General features: G+C 32.5%; 3 protein-coding genes across 3 annotated transcripts; 1 reads left to right on the top strand and 2 right to left on the bottom strand.

The window, feature by feature from the left end:
- Positions 1-2,437, bottom strand: LOTGIDRAFT_235004 (hypothetical protein; the record flags this gene model as incomplete). Its single annotated transcript, XM_009063456.1, has 6 exons — positions 2,301-2,437; positions 1,797-1,920; positions 1,404-1,590; positions 1,127-1,229; positions 828-947; positions 1-607 (listed from the first exon to the last, which is right to left on the bottom strand). The coding sequence occupies exons 2-6, from the start codon at positions 1,827-1,829 to the stop codon at positions 1-3; spliced, it is 1,050 nt and encodes a 349-aa protein (XP_009061704.1). The 5' UTR covers positions 1,830-1,920; positions 2,301-2,437.
- A 1,654-nt stretch (positions 2,438-4,091) lies between these two features.
- LOTGIDRAFT_235003 (hypothetical protein) lies at positions 4,092-16,232 on the bottom strand (the record flags this gene model as incomplete). The annotated part of the gene is made up of 19 exons (XM_009063455.1): positions 4,092-4,373; positions 4,667-4,725; positions 5,029-5,176; positions 5,853-5,953; positions 6,309-6,386; positions 6,713-6,846; positions 8,185-8,338; positions 8,730-8,791; positions 9,022-9,127; positions 9,663-9,752; positions 10,025-10,163; positions 10,463-10,580; positions 10,919-11,024; positions 11,266-11,428; positions 11,824-11,923; positions 12,163-12,358; positions 13,061-13,156; positions 13,883-14,008; positions 16,140-16,232. The coding sequence occupies 19 exons, from the start codon at positions 16,230-16,232 to the stop codon at positions 4,247-4,249; spliced, it is 2,196 nt and encodes a 731-aa protein (XP_009061703.1). The 3' UTR covers positions 4,092-4,246.
- Positions 16,233-18,010: 1,778 nt separating this feature from the next.
- LOTGIDRAFT_166384 (hypothetical protein) lies at positions 18,011-19,760 on the top strand (the record flags this gene model as incomplete). Its single annotated transcript, XM_009063454.1, has 3 exons — positions 18,011-18,216; positions 18,551-18,735; positions 18,817-19,760. The coding sequence occupies 3 exons, from the start codon at positions 18,011-18,013 to the stop codon at positions 19,758-19,760; spliced, it is 1,335 nt and encodes a 444-aa protein (XP_009061702.1).
- Positions 19,761-20,138: the final 378 nt, after the last annotated feature.

Below are 20,138 nucleotides of genomic sequence, written 5' to 3'. Positions count from 1 at the left end.
TTAACGAATATATTTTCTTGTTTTATTGGTTTTGGGTTTACTTGGTGGAAATGTTAGATGTGGTAACTTGAAATGACTATCTGTAGGAAGAACTGGATTGAAGATTGGTGTAGAAGAACGGGTAGAAGCTTGCTGAAGTTTAGGGTTTGTTTGAGATGGCGGTTTAGGGTAGTATTTAGACCCAACTAAACATTCAATCGGAGGAAGGTAGGGAGTATTGCTTCTTACTTCTTTTATTTTGGTTGAAGACTTAGTTGCTTTAGGTACAGTCTGACCACTGGTATTAATATCAGTTGGTTTAGCGAGAGATGGTCGTTTTGGTCTCTTGGACTCCATTGATGGTAAACATTGTTTTGTCTTTGGGCTTACGCGATTTGAAAGTTTGGATTTCGAGCGGTTGCTTGTTGGTCGTGATTGATCACCATTTCCATTTCTCAGTTCTATTATGGTTTGTTCAAGCTCGGTCATCTGAGTTTTAAGTAAATCGTTATCGACATCAAGGAGGTTGCAGCGGACTCTCCATAAACGACTGTCTTTTTCTATGTCTTCCATATCTATTTTTAATTCAGCTATTTCTCGATCCTTAGCTTGTGATGATTGTAATGATCTAAATTTAAAAAAAAAATTAGATAAAAGGAATAAATTCATGAAATATCGGTTTCTTCAAATTACTTATAATTAAGCTCTGGATTTATTTGCTATTTGTTAAAGCTGTCATGGTCTAACTATGATACGCTAAAAGGGTTTTTGTGCTCGAAATGTACAGATTTATCGGCTAAATGAGATTATTATTTTTTTATTTTTTTTATTGTAAATTTTTAACTTACACCATAGTTTGACCAGACGAATCTACATTACATCCATTTTCTAGTTGGTATATTTTACTATTTAATTCTACGATTGTATCTATACATTCATCATACTTTTGTTGTAAATCTGATAGAAATCTGAAATAAAAATAATATCAAGTTAGTTCTTCGGTCAATATAACATTAACATAGCCCATGATAGGAGAAAATATAATATTGTGTTAAAGCTATCACGCTCTATTTACGTTATTACCGTTTTTGTGCTCAAACAATATTGCTAAAACCATAATTACAGCACACGAGTAGTAAACACTTACTTTATTTTGTGAGACATTTCATTATGAAGAGTTTTATTGTCTTCTTCTAAATCTTTATTTTTCTCTTCTAATCTCTCGATATACCTCTTTAGTTCAACTCTACCTGTAAAGACAGAAATAATAAGACTTCATTAATTTACTAATACATTTGTCAGCTCTCGACAGTTGGAGTTGAATCTCCAGAGCGCCAGCTGAAAGTTGTCACTGGACCGTTTCTAATGACGAAAAAAGGGTGATCTTGGTTGGCCTTTTTAATCTATTCAATCTAGGTTCTTACTTTTTGACTGTAGAGGAGATGCTTCAAAACCAGAATCATCAAATGTTTTTCGTATTGCCTCAAATGTTGATGTACCATTTAATTTTGGTGAAGAAGGTGGTGATGGTGACCAATTTAGTTTTGGTGAATTTGAAGCTCTTGGTGACAATTTAACTGGTGATCTTGGTTCGTCATCTAAAGAGAGTGACTCTGGAAATAATAGTTGAAGATTAAAAACAATAGAACCAGCTTTCTTTTCTTTTTTCTCAATTGTTTTTTTTTTTTGGTAATGGTTTCCCCTTATTATCATCATACGAAACTACGTATGGTTCTTACATAGAAATAATCAATGTTATTATTAAGTTATATTTTACAAATCTCAAGTATCAAGAGATAACCAATACTTCTTTATACCTCTAGATGATGACGAAACTGGAGAATTTTCATGTGATCTTTCAACCAAGCATGGCATCACACTAAAATCTACAGGAAACACAGGTCTCTTATGACGATCTGGATCGTGTTTCTTCATTTTGATCTAAAACAAAAATTACAACACTGAATGGCAATGTTCTTCTGTTATCTTAAAGCCATAATATAATTATAATATCATTTAAACGTGTGTGCTTCATTTCCGTAATACTTATTCTAATCTAAAGCAGATTCTGACGTTGCAAAACTTGAATAACGGTGAATTTATCCATTTGTATTCACTAAATTTATCGCTAATTTTATGATATTTATCTTTAATTTCCAGTTACGTCGATGTAAAAAAAAGTATACGGGCATATCATTCATAGTAGGCATGTAAGGACAAACCAAGAAAAGGAACTTTTAAACAGTTTTCGCACTTTTTCATCTTTAGGTTGAAAAGAAATAAGTCAAAGTATTTATATGAAGAAGCAAAATAAGCGTTACCTGATAACAATGCAACTTTTCGTCGAAATTTTTTTTGATAAATTCTGACAAAAAACTTGATTTTATGTTGTAACAGCAAAGAAAATAATCCTTTCTCTACGTTGCTTACAAGGCACAATAGAGTTACCACACGCGACGTCATAAAGGCAGGTAACTCTTAGTAACGTCATGAAAGTCCATTGTTGAGCCTTCTTAAGAGTAAATAAACAAGAGTAAGACGGTGATTGTGACCTAATAGGCTGAGAAATATTCCCCTATACATAGCTAGTCTAATTAAAAACAAATTGAAAAGACACAGATCAGTTGGTTAGCCTGAGCCCGTTGTAGTGAGATAACGCTTTTGCTGTCAATGATATTCCCAAGGAATTAGTGACAACTGGAGCGCCTTTATTAGATAAATGAGAATTTATCTCAGAGATAAATTCCAGAGAAGAGTATTTTTAGCAAAGGATTATGTGTATTCCAGAGAAGAGTATCTTTAGCTAGGGATTAAGTGTATTCCAGGGAGGAGTATCTTTAGCTAGGGATTATGTGTATTCCAGGGAGGAATATTTTTAGCTGGGGATTATGTGTATTCCAGAGAAGAATATCTTTAGCTAGGGATTATGTCTATTACAGAGAGGAGTATCTTTAGCTGGGGATTATGTGTATTCCAGGGAGGAATATTTTTAGCTGGGGATTATGTGTATTCCAGAGAAGAATATCTTTAGCTAGGGATTATGTCTATTACAGAGAGGAGTATCTTTAGCTGGGGATTATGTGTATTCCAGAGAAGAATATCTTTAGCTAGGGATTATGTGTATTCCAGGGAGGAGTATCTTTAGCTGGGGATTATGTGTATTCCAGAGAAGAATATCTTTAGCTAGGGATTATGTCTATTACAGAGAGGAGTATCTTTAGCTGGGGATTATGTGTATTCCAGAGAAGAATATCTTTAGCTAGGGATTATGTAGCTAGGGATTATGTCTATTACAGAGAGGAGTATCTTTAGCTAGGGATTATTTGTATTCCAGGGAGGAGTATCTTTAGCTGGGGATTATGTGTATTCCAAAGAAGAATATCTTTAGCTAGGGATTAAGTGTATTCCAGGGAGGAGTATCTTTAGCTAGGGATTATGTGTATTCCAGGGAGGAATATTTTTAGCTGGGGATTATGTGTATTCCAGAGAAGAATATCTTTAGCTAGGGATTATGTGTATTCCAGAGAGGAGTATCTTTAGCTGGGGATTATGTGTATTCCAGAGAAGAATATCTTTAGCTAGGGATTATGTGTATTCCAGGGAGGAGTATCTTTAGCTAGGGATTATGTGTATTCCAGAGAAGAGTATCTTTAGCTAGGGATTATGTGTATTCCAGGGAGGAGTATCTTTAGCTAGGGATTATGTGTATTCCAGGGAGGAATATCTTTAGCTAGGGATTATGTGTATTCCAGGGAGGAGTATCTTTAGCTAGGGATTATGTGTATTCCAGAGAAGAGTATCTTTAGCTAGGGGATTATGTGTATTCCAGGGAGGAGTATCTTTAGCTGGGGATTATGTGTATTCCAAGAAGGAGTATCTTTAGCTGTGGATTATGTGTATTCCAGGGAGGAGTGTCTTTAGCTGTGGATTATGTGTATTCCAGGGAGGAGTATCTTTAGCTGTGGATTATGTGTATAAAGTACCTATATCTGGGGGTAATTTCTATTCAAGAGGATCTACATCAATCTAGGAATCGTCTTTATTTAAAAGGATCTACATCTGGGAATGATCTGTACCCAGCTGTACCTAATCATGAATGATAACACTAAAATAAAATCTATCTTTACTAAATACAAAACATAACAAATGTAGAAATGGTTTAAATATTGCACAATGTTTGGAAGTTTTTTTAATTATGACATTTTCATATTTCTATACATGTGTCTCATTCCCGAGGCCATAGTTATCACAGAAATATTAGTTTTGATTATTGTTCTTCCAGAAATAAATCCTTTAATAAAGGCTGTATAGAAGATATGGCTGGTTGCTCTGGACTCTTAGTTGGTAGATTTGTGTTTTCAGACTCTTCAAAAATGTCTTTAATGTTTATACAACTGAAATTAGAATAATTATATAAAATTTATACTATATGTTGTGAAGGTCGAAATCAAGTTCCCACAGTAATCTATGCAAACAGCAATAATAGTTTTTAAGAAATCAAATAATGCTTCATGAAGGGAGTTAATTAATCATACATGTAGCTAACTGAAACGAATTCTTAACCGCAACAACTCATAAACAACTCATTGAGTTATCACTCCCAACACTTTCTAGATCCTATCCAATATACACAGATAGGAGTTTGGTGAAATGCTGGAGAAGCTGCATATATTAAAAATATTTTTACCTGTCCTTATTAGGAATAAGGTGAGAGAGATCTTTCTTATATTCTGATAAATTCCCTTTCTGAAAAGGAAAAAAAAATGTTTACGGCATTGGCTAAAACAAATGTCAATTTCTAGACAACCATATTTCATCAACAATATGAATACCAAAAACTGGTTTTAATAAATACATAAAAAACTGCCTGTCATGACTGATATTATTAAGTCAACAGTACATGTAACAGCATACCAAAATCTTAACATCCACAGTGGCTTTACGTGGAATAGAGTTTTAACAGCTGGTAAACATGGAAGTAACATTAGTTCCAATATTGATGTCTGTAAATCAAACATTGTCAAAGTCAAATAATGTGTATTCACCCACCTGAGTTAAATGTGTTACCAGTAAATATAACAGCATTGATTTCTGCTTCATTTCAATCTGATTATCTTGTAATAATTTAAATACTGCATTCCACTCTTCATGTTGTAATAAATATCTTACTGCTTTAATCAAGCAATTCTTATCTCCCCTTGAATTAGAAATCATTCACAATGAAGATAGATTAAACATACACAAGGGTTAACTGGTCCTTCATCTAAAGCTTTGTACAAAAGTAACAAATTGGAGCTATTGTCATCTAGGCATTGAATGGACCAAATTAATGTCATACACTACAGTAACGTCACAGTACTGTGACATTTAGGCCATATCTCTTGTAAATGTACCAATAAATGATAACGGTCAACACTTATACCATTTGCACCGCTAAAAGGCCTCAAAAACACTTCCCGACTCAATATATGTTGTATAAATATAAATATAAAATCACTTCAAATGGCATTCACCAAATAAAAATAAATTGACAGATGAATCATTTTTCTGACCATACCATAGTCTCAGAAACGGAATTTTGTGTTAGCTAAGCCAATCTGTAATATTGTTCACAGCTCACTGTCTTCTAATCCATGTGTGTCAAGAATTAAGTGTCATATATAGAAAACACATCTATAGAAAAAGGAAAAGAAATTCCAAGCTTAAGATATTTTTTAGGGAATTATGCCATTTTTGTACATGTCTAGTACTTCTGAAGACTATTTACTTATATTCAAGACTCAGATCAACATCCCAAAATGGTGCATCCATCCCTTTAAATCTCATGTCCTGCTGTTCAGTTTGTATGGTCAAGAATATAAGAGAAAACTTACGATGCTAACAATAGTTGAGATGTAGATAGAACTGCTAGTTTAGGTTGTGTAGAGGTCATTGGGTCAGGTAGACAGTCTAAAGCCTTCTGATAATACTGTAACTATAGAAACAAATCACATAAATATGGATTAAGAGGGCAACTATCTGCATTTTCTGGTGGTAATTGGGGCAGGAAATTATGTAAATTGACTTCAGAAGTAATATACCTCAAAGTAGTAATTTATATTTATATCTTCACTGGTTTCTCCCTTGAATGAAAATTTTACATCTAACCTCAAGTCAAATGACACCAAACATTATTCTATTGATGTTAAATTCATACTGTACAGTACACTACAGATCTCATATTATTCAAGAGATTATTTGATGTTCCAGTTTTATGATTTTTATTGAATTTCTTCTCAGTGTTAAATATATTCAGATATCTCTTGCAGAATATGAAATTAATTGCTTACCAAATGTCTTTTTCGAACAAAAGCTGAAACACCAATATTCCTCTCACTAACTTGTTGTGCCATGTTTACAAACTTAACCTATAAATCAAAATAAATAAAACAAAAATGTTCAAAATTTTAAATATGGACTGATTTGACAGACATATGTTCAAGAATACATCAGTAATACAAATTTGCAATACTTTGAATGATTCAGAGGAAACTGTGGTGACTCATTGAGTTTGAAGCTTGCAAGATTACCTAGGGCTGGTGTTGTGTTTGTAATTGACATAAGTTTTCTCCTTTCAGTGATGTAAATCAGAGGGGCTGACATGGAGAAAGCATCTCTTCCATCTTGGTTATGAACAATATGGAGGGCAGAAAGCTAGACATTTTTTTAAACAACAAAAAAGATTCTGACTTACCAAATATTCTGGATATAATTTATATATTAATCTACATATTTGATTAAAAATGAAGGATTTCTGACTGCCAGGATCTGTTACATCTAATCCTAAAACTTTCTTCCATTTTAACATATCAACATCATTAACACAATCTGAAATATTTATCATAATTCAATCCAAACGCAATAAAGATCAAGATTATTATGCTATTATTATTCATGTCAATATGTTGGTTACAAATTATTTAAGAAGATTATTAACATTAAGAAAAGGAGCAGAAACCATCACAAAATAAACCGACTCCCACAGACAACTGTTTATAACCCAAAGAAAGTCTGAGAAATGCTTGTCTGTTGCTGTTTTGTATGTTTACACAAAAACAGTCTGTTATAATGATTTTTGTAGTGGTCAAGTTGGTAGAAGAGAGAAACCTTATACTTGTGAAAATAAAAAAATACATCATATGTATATAGTTTCTCTCGCCTAAAAACAGATGTCCAATTAATGGTCAATGGAACAGCGGTACACAGCTGCTTTGTATGTTTCGGGTTGAAGCAAGATTGAGATTTTTTAACATTAACCAGTTACCATTCAATTACATAATAAACTTTGTTGAAGTCAAGTTGGTAGAGGAGAGAAACCTTATACTTGTGAAAATAAAATAAAAACATCATAGGTATATAGTTTCTCTTCACTAGCCACTTATATCTTTATATCTTGTACTTGTACCATTTAATAGAAACATACATCAATACAATACACTAGACATGAACCCTGGTTTCTCAAAATGATTGGTGGAAAAAATACAAATAAAACACATCCATCCTAATAGCAACATGATTTATAAGATTTTTACCGACATTGTCTTTGCTATGTCATTCATCTGAGTTATTTTCAGATATCCAGGATGACTATTTGATTATAACATATACATGGTTATTTGATTGTAAGCCTACGTGCCAGATTTCTACTTGTAATTATGCCTTAGTACATTCTCCAAGAACTACAACTAGAACCAAATGAAAACTTGCTTTGTGTGGCTATTGTCCTTTGTAAATAGGTACACTAACTAAAAGGAGGACTTGTCATGTGCATCTTGTACTTAATTGGTTTGTAAGGTAAGCACTGAATGGCAGCAAAAACGACCACAGTATCATGTTGAGAAAGGATTATTATTTGAGTACAGGCAAAAACAACTCATTAATAATAATAATAATCTTCCATTCTGCCCCTCATTGAGAATACAAACAATATACACAATTAAACAATAAACAATTACATGGATGACAACAATCAAAGGCCATAAGAAAGACATCTAATAAAAGTAAATAAAAGATCAAAAGTAAACATTTATAGTATATCTACATAATGATAGAGATTTATCGTAAGAAAAAAAGTAACAAGTTATACTATGGAATGGTGCTTCCCATTCATTTATACAACATAGATATAACAGGTAATTATCAAGATTATGTCATAAGTTCTCTTACCTTGATGAAAATTTAACTTAGTAAGGAACATCTGTAAGGTATTGGATGGGAATTTCTCACATAATATCATTAACTTTGATTGTTGCCATGCCAATGGTTGGTTTACGTTTTCTGTTAAAATAGCTTCAATTTCTGTTTCTATATCCTTTATTTGCTGTAAATGTATAAATATGTTGTAAATCTTAACTTCAATAATTGATATTAATGATATTAATGATTTGATTGTGTATGAGTTTGAGTATGTGTATATTTTGAAATATTTATATTATGGTCACAAACCATAAATTATAACAAATATCAAATCAATTATCATACTAGTAATGTTTAGATGTTAGTGTGATTGAAAAAGAAGCAGATTACTTTTCAACAATAGTAATATTAATTTAATGAGAGTTATCTAAAATGTGTACCTTTGCTTTATTTTCTATCTCTGGCACATTCCATACCTATTACTATTTAGGTAATGGTAATGGAGTGATGAATTGACTCGTCCATCATCAAATAGTAATGAAAATCAAGAGTTAGTATATTATACTGTAACTTACAGTTTTTGCCATTTTACTACCAGTCAACTCTTCGAGTCTCCAGAATTCTTCAATAAATGGTCCTAAACAACAGATAGAGAATAAATAGTGCTTTTATATCACCTTTCCCCTCCCTTCACTTCCTAGTCAACTACCTTGTGGAATAGCTCAGTCTGTAGCCAGTTGGATTGTCGTCTGCTAGGTATTTTGGTATGAATCCTGCCCAAGATTAGAAAAATTTTGATTTTGTCTTTACATAACTTGAGGTGTATTCAAAGGGAAATAGTAATTCTATTGAAAGATAAAGTCATACCTATTGTTTGGATTAGTTGTGATTTTGGTGTTTCATCTTTTTCTTTGTACCATTTGATTTTCAAATTTTCTAATTTCTTCCTAATCTCTTCATCTTCTTCTCTTATCTAATTAAACAGAAGGAAACTAATTATTTCTTTCACACAAAAATCATATTGAACTATCTAACCATATATGAACCTTATTCATCACTTAAATGGACAGTGGCAACATTTGCAGGGATTGATTTGGACCTTGAATATATAAATAATCTTCAAAAGTACTAGAAACACAATTCCTTTAAAATTAGCTCAACCTTGGAATTTCTCTTTCTATTTCTATATATGTCTTTTCTAGTCTCAAGAAAAGATGAGTATTTTTTTTTTATTTCTAATGTGAATGATTCTGGACAAACATGCATTTGAAAACTAAAATTTAGGCAGTAAGTTCAAGACATTATTACTGATTGGCCTAGCTTAAATATTTCCTTTTCTGGGACCAAGGTACAATTTGTCAAACGGATGTTTCCTTAAGATTATCATTACTAAATATCACTAATATTTGTCAAATTATAGCCTACCGAGAGTATTTATAGCCTACCTGAGAGTATTTATAGCCTACCTGAGAGTATTTATAGCCTACCTGAGAGTATTTATAGCCTACCTGAGAGTATTTAGCATATTCTAAAGCATCAGTTTGAAATGTAACATTATCTGATAATTCACTAACTAGCTGATCAACATGTGTCGTTTTCTAAAAATAAAATGAAAATAAGACAAAACTAGAAATATGGTATCAAGGCACTATCTAGTACTTATTTTTTTTCACATATAAATCAACAAGAAAGAAAAGAACTACTTAAAGCCCATCACGGGCCACTTGTACCTTGTACAGCATCAGCCAAATTCAAAATATTTCCATACATACTGCAATTTCATTTGAGCCACATTTTGATTCAGAGATGATATTCACAGAATACAGAGAATTTCTTTAAAAAATACACTTGAGACAATTCTTAAAAATACCTGTATAATGAAGAAATCTGACTGAGTAAGTATTGCTCCTGTATAAACTTGATTACTACATTTTACTGGACCAATAATAACAGAATGTTCTAAAAATCTCATATTTTGTAATAACTTTCCAGTATGTAAACTGTATATCCTGAAAGAAAGAGAACAACCTGTCAAGTTCACTTTAGAGTTTTCTGGATGACAAGTTTCGGGACTAACAGTTTTGAATGAAATGGTATTGCAATATAAAATTTATAAATAATCTTTTCAATATTACAAAATAATTATGATGATAAAAGGAAATTTTGTAATAAAAATTGCACTTTACAAAGCACTTCATTGAATATAGGCCCACATATATGATATTTAAAATGAAATCTGCATATTCCATACAAACATAAGGCTACAAATATAAAGTTTTTTTTCATATGTCTTGAAAAACAAACATACTTGACGGAAAATTTACCACATACTCCTAAAAAACCATTTGATAGAAAACAGTTTGCTTCATTTACATTGATATCATTTGGTAAATCTAATGGTGTCATGCTTACTCTTCCTATTTCACCTTTAAATATATAAACAGATAAATCTAATGAGAAAAAAAATTAAACTCTTAATAAGTTTGTTTTAATTTTAATTGTCAAAAAGCCTTGTGCAGTGCACATTTACTGATCGTTTGATGGAACGTCAAAGTATTTTTGACAGGGTAAATGTTGAATTGATATTTTACATTGTGATATGTTTATCTCAAATTCTATTGTTGACTTTCAAGATGACTCAAGACAGTTGCAAACTATTTTAAGAAAATTTCCTAATGTCCACCAAATTTAGATATGTTAATCCTGTTGTGACAAGATATTTTGTAAGTTAGAAAGTACAAAATAGAATTTATGTCTCACCTACCTAGGTCAACATTTACAATTTGTGATTTCCCATCATTCCCTATTGATAATAGTTCTTTAGTTATAGAGTCCTGAATAGTGATGTTTTTTGTAAATGGTAATTTCCACTGAAATAACACATAAACCAAGTTTTTTAGCTCTCCATTACAATCGTGTTTGCATTGAATTTTCTCAGTCAAAACTTGTGGAAATTATACTGACATTTTACAGCTTATATGCTTCGTATAATCTTTTTTTTAAAATAAATATTTTAACCAAGGAAAGCCCTGCAGTCTTGCTTCTGAATACTTTTTGCCTGCATAATACCATATGCCATTTGATTTAAAGCAACTCATGTTAAATCATTACCTGCAATATAACAGGAATACACCTTAGCAATATTTTCTTAAAATCTATAGTTTGATTGGTCCAGCAGCTGTCAATCTTGTGTTTGGTACCGTCTATAAATAATATCAGATGATCTGAACTGGGTCTCCATATAATCTTTATAGGTACTTGATTAACGTCCTGTCTAAATGTACAACATTATACAAATATATACATAACCGGAGAAGAAATTCGCTGAAACAGTGGTTCAGTTTACTTTGAATCAAACAGCCCAAAATTTCAACTTTTGTTGTCAAATATTTGGTGAGATGTAATTGAGCAGCCGTCAAACAGCTCAGAGTTTTATGGCATACTGTAATGACAAACACTCTTATGCTCAAGAAACATGACTGTCATTCTTATAATAGATGAAGATCACAGTTGCTTAAATGATCTTCTAAACAAAGTAATGAAAATACTGGAGAGCCCAGGATGAAAGAAAGCTTCAACTGAAAACCAACCTAAACTTTTAATTTTAAGTATTGACAGGAAATGAAATAGAGTCAAACTATTTTCAGAACATTATATAATATATCTAACCTGATAACTATAGCCAGAAAATCTTTGATATTAAAAATATCAGATACTGGACAATTAGATAAAATTACTTCTGCTTTTCCTATTGACTTCTCTTCCAAATCTATACATAGAAAATATATAAAATTTGTCACAAACTGAAGGTAAATCAGAATTTTTGAAACTCTTAGCATGGTTATGTTAAGAAATAATTAAATCAGTAATTCATCACTGCTAAGAGGTCTTTCAAGAACCAGCTGGAATGTGATCCTATACACAATTTTATACTACCAGCAATTGTCAAATAAGGACACTCTATGTAGCAAAACAAGACCTACTTCATAAGAATTACAAAATATTTACCAGAGGGCAAGGTCCTCTTACAAATAGAGACTGTTGTATTATGTTTCTCACACCAATAAATGGCACTATGATCATCATGTACACAGAAACTAATAATTTCACTGTGGTCTGTATGTAATATATTCAGTTCTATTATTGATGTCCATGTCTGTGAATCTGTATATTGCCATAATTGTACAGTTCCATTTTTAAAAATCTAAATATGAAAGGAAAGGATATTTTAATCAAAGTTTAACATATAAACAACACTCAAAAAAGTTAACAAATATTGGTAAAACCTGAAGTTATCTAACATAAATTAATTTCTGCCCTTTGAAGATAATTGCTCTTAAAGAGTGAAACAGATATAGAAAGTAAAATGAATGGATTTTTAAGTCCTCCTTTTCTGCACTATGCAAGGTGTAATGAGGGAAATTTTGCCAGGACAGCAGCAGCCTGCTCTTTTTCGATTTCCAACTTTCAAGGGAAAATTATCTTGCACAGCCTGTAGCACATGGGGCCTCGGTTTATTGTCCCCTCCGAACGACTAGACACTTTTTCCATGTCTGTCCTTCTTACCTGCATCACTGACAAGGGGAAAATGGGTTGAAAAATTGAAGGTTTTTTTTCGACCTATGCAGGGATTCAACCCTGGACCTTCTGTTTAGTGAGCAAGTGTCTAACTCACTGAACCACCGCAGCTCCAGATATAGGAAATTAGGAAGTGACCAGAAAATTTATATTCTACACCTCAAAATGCTTGGAGGTTCACTTGATGTGTAGTGAGGATCTAGTGAAAGACAAGTTTGAAATGCATTTTTATTGTTTGAAACGGTAATTTTTTCAAAATTTTTTTCATTGCACACATGAAGACACCTTACTTTGGCTGTTCATTAGAAGCAATAAGATATTAACTTACTATAAATATAACATTATGATAAATATCAGCAGTAACTATATCAACAATAGGACTGGTAATATCCACAAAGTCTAAAAATACTGTATCTTCATATTGCTGTAGAAATAAAAAAAAAAAATTAAATTGTGAAATCACTGTAATCACATACTCACTTCAATTTTAAATCTTAAATATCAACTGAGTCTACCCTTCCTTTCTTCACTCATTCATCCTTATTTCTTATCATCTTTCTCTCTATCCATGGGTCACACCTTAGTTTCCAACTTTTTGTGTGTTGGTTACACCAAGGTTATAACTATTTCCTATAGTGGTCATAAGACATGATTTGGAAGAACTTTACTCACCGTGTGATCATGGAACATATCAGTGTCTGACTAATATGAATACAATTTACTATTAAAGGGACAGGTTTGCCATCTGTTTGACCAATCATACTTTTGTCTCAGAAACAGAAATTTTTAAGCTAATGTAATCAGTAACAATTATTACAGCTCACTGTTGAAATTTTAGCATCAAATCCATGTTTTTACAGAATTATCTGCATTAGAATGTTAAAATGATGGAAGTAGTCTTTTCTTATATAGAAAGCGAAATTCTTACTTTGAGATATTTTGAAAGGAGTTATGCAATATTTGTGAATTTCTAGCACTTCTGAAGACTAAATACGTATTTCAAGACACCAATTAACCCCCGAAAATGATGAACCACCCCTTTAACATATTGACTCCACCACACTACATTTACATCATCCTACATTCATAGCATTCAGACACAGACATTTCTATCATGCATTGTTACATAATTATATATTAGACTACAAACCTGTAGGTGAGCTGGTTTACAATCAAACGTTGACAGTTGTTGTTTATCATTATACAATACAAAAATATGACCCGGTATAAACCAAGCTTTATCAACTTTACCACTTGAAATAATGTCTTCTAATTTCTGTCAACCAAAAAAATTATAACAAATGTCATCTTCATGAAATTCATGTTCACATTTTGTTTCTTAATGTAATACCCACTTGCCAAGAACTTGGAAAAGATAGCTTGCCAGACAAGGTAATACATACGCAGACTGGAAGATTTGACTTTAACTTCTCTTTCTTCGGTCACAAAATACTTAGAAATGACATAAATCTAAAGTCTCAACTTGGTCATTGAATGGACTTGTGTGCCATGGCCCTTGACTCAAGATTAGAATCTCTATAAGCTTATAATAAGACAATATTATATCCATTAAACTAAGCAACTACAGTATTGAAAGCATGTCAAAAAGGTAACTCCACTGATGAACAAATACTCATTAGGGCCAAGTTTAAAAGTTTCAATTTTTTGGTCATCCTACGAAGTAAGTATAGACCTACCTTTAAAATGAATTGATTTAAAAGAAAAAAAATTACTAAAATTGTTATGTTATACTCATCACTTGGCTTCCAACGAGCATGTTTCTCCCTCGGGTACTTGTGGACAGGATAGCAGTGAAGCATTTGAGATTTTGTACATCTGATGACTTATTTCTTTTCTCTACCGATAATAATTTCACTTATTGGGAAATAATTATTCATTTAGCTCATTTAATCCGGTTCTTCATTGTTTTCTTTCCTGATTCATAGTTTTTTTCGACATTTTGAAACGTAGAAATGACATGTACTATGCGCGCACCTTGACCTTGACCTGAATCATGTGATCAACGCTTTTGCATAACTTATAGTTACAGAATTGTACAAACTATACTGTACATACATATAATGTGAATGTCATTTTTAATAAAAAAAAAATTGATGATGATAATCAGTAACCACATGATACCTCAACTTGACATGTAAACAAACTCAGAGTGACTTACCTTAACATTTTATAATACCAGTACTTATCAGTCCACCAACAAAATCTCAAATGCTTCACCAATAGCAATATTGTCCACAAGTACCTGTGGTTTCCCCTACCTATTTTTAGATTGAACACTCTCCACTCAATTAGAACACCTGCTATTTTGCAGTCGTTGGAGTTGTGTTGTTTACTCATGAAATGTGGGTCGAAGACCATAAGCAAAACGTAAAAAACAACTGTAATTATATTTTGAATAAGAATTATTTAGGAATTTGTCCGGGTTATTTTTTTGGTTTTTTTTTTGGTTTTTTTTTGATGAAATTAGGTAATATACAGTCAAGTAACCTAATTTCGTGTAAACCTATTATTCGTGGATTTTCGGAAATGATTAATAATTTACGTGAGCGACCTTGCGCGATCTCCGCATTAGTTTGTTTTGATAAACATGGGTTTTGTGTACAATATCAGCTAGTAGAATGAATCCAGTAATTTCAAGCAAGGTAAAATGTATTAATGTATACTTTGACAAATACAAAATGGCGGATTTCACTTATTACCAAACGTCACAATCTTTTATCGGCCGAATTTAATTATAATGTCGTCTGCTAGAATATAATCCAACGAATGAAGTCACGTGATCAACTAGAGGATTCCGTGTCAGCAGAAAATTTCTATGGAACACAAAGTGGACCAAATTCTTATGTTGTTTCAGTGACTTTTAGCAATAAATCACGCTACGTATCTTATTTTGTCAGTCACTATTTTTTTTTAAATCGTGGTTCTTTGAAGGAATTGTCACTAGTTATGATGAATTGATATTAAAGATAAATACTAAGAGAAGTTAATTATACCACCCGGTGTCCATACAATTTGTTTTTCTAGACTTATTTATAGATCAAACATTGTACACGAAAATAGGTGATGCATTCTGCCGCCGTTCCCGAATTGGTTGTTCATGAAATATGGGTCAAAGTGAAGGATTCATTAAGAAAATCGAAATAAACCAATTTTAATTATTTTGTAAAATATCTGAGGAAACATCTAAGACATAAAAAATTTTTTTCGTTTTTTTAACTTTGACGAAATTCAGTGTTGAAACCTTATATCCACGAAAATAGGTTACACCACTGTACGGTACTACCTGTCTTTACTGTTTATTCAAAAAAACCCTCTTCTATCTGATGTGATGGGGTCGAAACGTGGCATAGTTGACACACCACCGTTGGCGTTGATGAACTACATACCTCTTTTCTACTGACAGGAAAGCAGACACTAATCTTCTTATGGTGGAATTCAATATTTTTTAAATAATCCACTATACAGTTCTTACTTTCCATGACATAAGTGAATCTTTCCTTCGAGTATGAGGATAAGTAAAAAAAAAATGAATATTATTATGTACCTACACCTCCTCCTAAATTGAAGAACTCTTTGTGATATTCAGACAACAATAAATTCTCCATAAAGTAAGCGAGGTAAATCAATTTGAACAGAACAAATTAATTCCTTCCGGGCTGAACTTAGTTTACACTATAGAGTTATATTATATAACTCTAATGGTTTACACATTCAACTAGCATACAGATTCGGGTCGAATCGTCTCAGCATACACATTCGCGGCAAATCGACCCGATATCATATCTGAATTATTTCTTTAAATATTGTTAAAATAACTTCACATTTTTTTTATGACAAATACACATAAGAATTCTTTCAATTTCGCAAACACCTATATGTCTAACTCTCTTAGTCTTTGTACTGTGGCCCATTTAAGACATAATTTTTTTTTATGGAAGCTGAAACTTACTAAAGTTAAACAGCAAATTAAAAGGCTTAGCCGTCATATATAGGAACTTTTACTTTTTGAAATTCATACCATACTATCTCACACTTGTCATTATTCGAAATATCAAATCACCAAATTGCTGTCTCCCTTACTTTTTGTAAGTATAAAGTATATCACTCAGCGTTTACGGGCAATTTGCGAGGAGTACAAAAAGTAAGGGAGACAGCAACTCGATGATTGATATTTCGAATGAGGACTAGTGTGAGATAGTATGGTATGAATTTAAAAAAGTTTCTTTGACGGCTAAGCCTCGCAAATTGCTCGTAAACTCGGAGTAATATAGTCTTATAGGCCCTATATATTATGTCGATTAGTGTATGTCTTCAATGGGCCTCCGTACAAGAAGTAATAGAGACAGCAATTTGGTGTGAGATAGTACGGTATGAATTTCAAAAAGTTCCTATGATGACGGCTAAGCCTTAAAATTTGCTGTTTAACTTTGGTAATTTTCAGCTGAACCATAAAAAAAGATTATATTTTAAATGGGCCACAGTACAAAGACTAAGAGAGTAAGAGAGTTAGACATATAGGTGTTTGCGAAATTGAAATACAATTTTTACAGTTATTTTAACAATATTTAAGTTAGAAATAATTCAGATTTCATATCGGGTCGATTTGCCGCGAATGTGTATGCTGAGACGATTCGACCCGAATCTGTAATGCTAGTTGAATGTGTATGCTAAGTTCAGCCCAGTAGCCCCAGTTAGATAAAGTCTGTTTGTCTCGTCGAGTTTATTGACATATTTCCGATTAATGGAATCGTGCTGTCCTGTATTGCTCTATTCCCTCCATTAAAATCTTCAGCGCGAAAGCCACCTGCCTAAAACAATAGGCTCTGAAACTAAATCTATGACTGTACTATAGTAGCCTTTGACTATGGCAATGATAGATTTCATTAAAGCAGGGGGGAACTGGGACTCGTTTAAAAGATGGCGAGTTATTTCTTTATTCATGGCAAGGTTAACATTTTGGACATTTTTAATCTTTTGTCTTATCAGTGATGCAAGCGATAATTTTGACGTCTAACAAGAGGTAGGCCTAGGCTACAGCGCATATTTATCATTTCAAAATATTGTGTTTAGCAAAAATGTAGTTAATGAAATAGAGTAGGCTTACTATGTGATTATCTGAAATAGGCCATCAGACAAATTCATTGTGACGCACGGCATTGGCGTTGTGACGGACACTGATTGTTCTCTAACGCAGGAACTACAATATTTTATTAGTTCTCTGTAGATTGGCCTTGGTAGTAGTTACCCTGAGCCTAAAATGCATAAAACCGAAATTATGACTTGGAGTACAATATTTGCCGAAGAAAGTGGTGATACTGAAGAAGGGATCAAGACACAGGTCGACAGAGAAAATGCATTAAAACGCACTATCTTGAAATCAATCATAAAATGGAAAAGAATTGTGGACGAAATCGACGGATCTCATGCCGGATCAAATAGATCGGAAAATGAATATCGATTAAGGTGATAAATTAGGTTTCAATGTGAATTTTTCCTTAATATCCATTCAGAATTTCAATTTAGATATAATATTCTGGTGTAACACAGATTACATAATACAGGATTGTTCGAATCACTTCACTATTGTGATAATTCGATAGATTGAAAACATAAATGAATGTCTGTTAGTGTTACATTATTCTTATCTAGGTAGATCTGTCTAAAGTCAGTGCAATCATTTAATAATGCTAAAGAAAAGGCACCAATGCTTATAAGTAAATCGACAAAATCCACATTCAGAAGCTTAATATTCCGAAGGCTCTCAAATGTGTAAAAGTGACTTGATATTTTTTTTCAGATTTTATTACCAACAGCAGTACAATCAGCTGCTCCAAACAGAGATAGATAAGCTAAAATCTATGAGAAAAATTGCCAAGGAAGATAAGCAACACGCTCTAAAGATCTTTGATACTCATGGTTCAACCATTCCAGAACTTAGAACAAAAATTCGAGAAATGAAAAGGGAGAAGATCTCTTTAAATAGTAAGTTTTTTCCATCATAAATTAAAATTACTTGGAACATATTGGTTATTGATGTCAACTAAAAATATAAATCCTTTCCAGGTTCCATGGGAATGCTTGAAAGACAGTTAGACAAGGAATCGATGGAATTCTGCAAGGTTCGTCAGATGTGTGACGTAATTTTAAATGATGTATTACTCCAACATAAAATCAAAGTGGAACGTCAAGAACAGGTTGATAAAGAATATTTTTTAAAACTAAGGAGAAACCTTAACATTACCCTTTATGGTGCTGGATCAGATTCAATATCCTGTTTAGGACTAGCTGCAAGTCGATCGGCAGTTTCATCCCGCTCGTTAGCTTCAAGATCTTCAAAGACAAACGGTTCAGTACAGGCGAAGGGTATGCAATCTTCAAAGAAACTAAGCAAACCAAAAACCTCAATTAAATCAGGAGTAAAAGGAAATAGAAATTCTGACAAGATTTTAATTAGTCGGCCATTGTCAGTAACCCGTACAGAAATAAGCGAGGAGAGTCAAAGTATCTGCTCTGAAGACTTTTCACAAACTAAATCAAGTACACAACCTGTTCCAGAAATAGAGACCACAAAAGCGGAACCAAAGACTATCAGAAAGGCATTCAATGTCTTGCGAGTAATAAATGCTTTCAAACATTCTAAAAAACAATCTAACAATGGATCCGAAATTGAATGTATCGAAGATGAACGGAATTCAATGTTGAAAACAATGATTAAAACGAAAAAAGAGTCAATGACATTACTGGAACAAAACGATTTACCTTCACAGAGAGCTTCGGTTCGTAAATTACCACCTATACCAAACCGGAAGAATTCTGATTCGGTTTTCAAACAGAATATTTTACAAAATGCCCGCGTAACCGATTCTAAAATTTCGAATCGGATTTCGAGTCGAAAGCCAAAGCCAGGAAACCTGCCATCAATGAAAAAAACCAAAACGATGTCGAAAAACAATTTAGGTGTAGATCCAAAGAAGGCAACGAAAAGAGGTGTACTCAAAAATACTTGAGTATTAATTTTTTGGTCGAAAGGAATGGATCAGTGATAGAGCGCTATAATAAGAAGCCCCCAGAATCAGGTTACTGTGAACATCTGAATAAAGTGATAGTCACTGGTTCGAGATGATAAACAAGTGAAATTTGTCCTGAAAACTACTAATGCCAAATACTCGTGTAATAAGCCGTTTTCAAGTCTTATGTAGGAAAACTATCTCAAGTTACATTTTGAATGAAGAAAATCACACGTCATGAAAATGTTCTTACAAACTTCATAGATCATACATTTCCTTTTTCAGTAAGCAAACCCCTGTGTATTAATTTTGTCCGTAATAAAACAAAATATATTCAAAGGATTTTCCTTATTGATACATTTATATGGAATAATGACT

This window comes from Lottia gigantea (assembly GCF_000327385.1).
Source record: "Lottia gigantea unplaced genomic scaffold LOTGIsca_58, whole genome shotgun sequence".
Lineage (NCBI taxonomy): Eukaryota > Metazoa > Mollusca > Gastropoda > Lottiidae > Lottia > Lottia gigantea.
The sequence above is the reverse complement of the archived record's forward strand: the minus strand, read 5'-3'. Positions and strand labels throughout refer to the sequence as shown.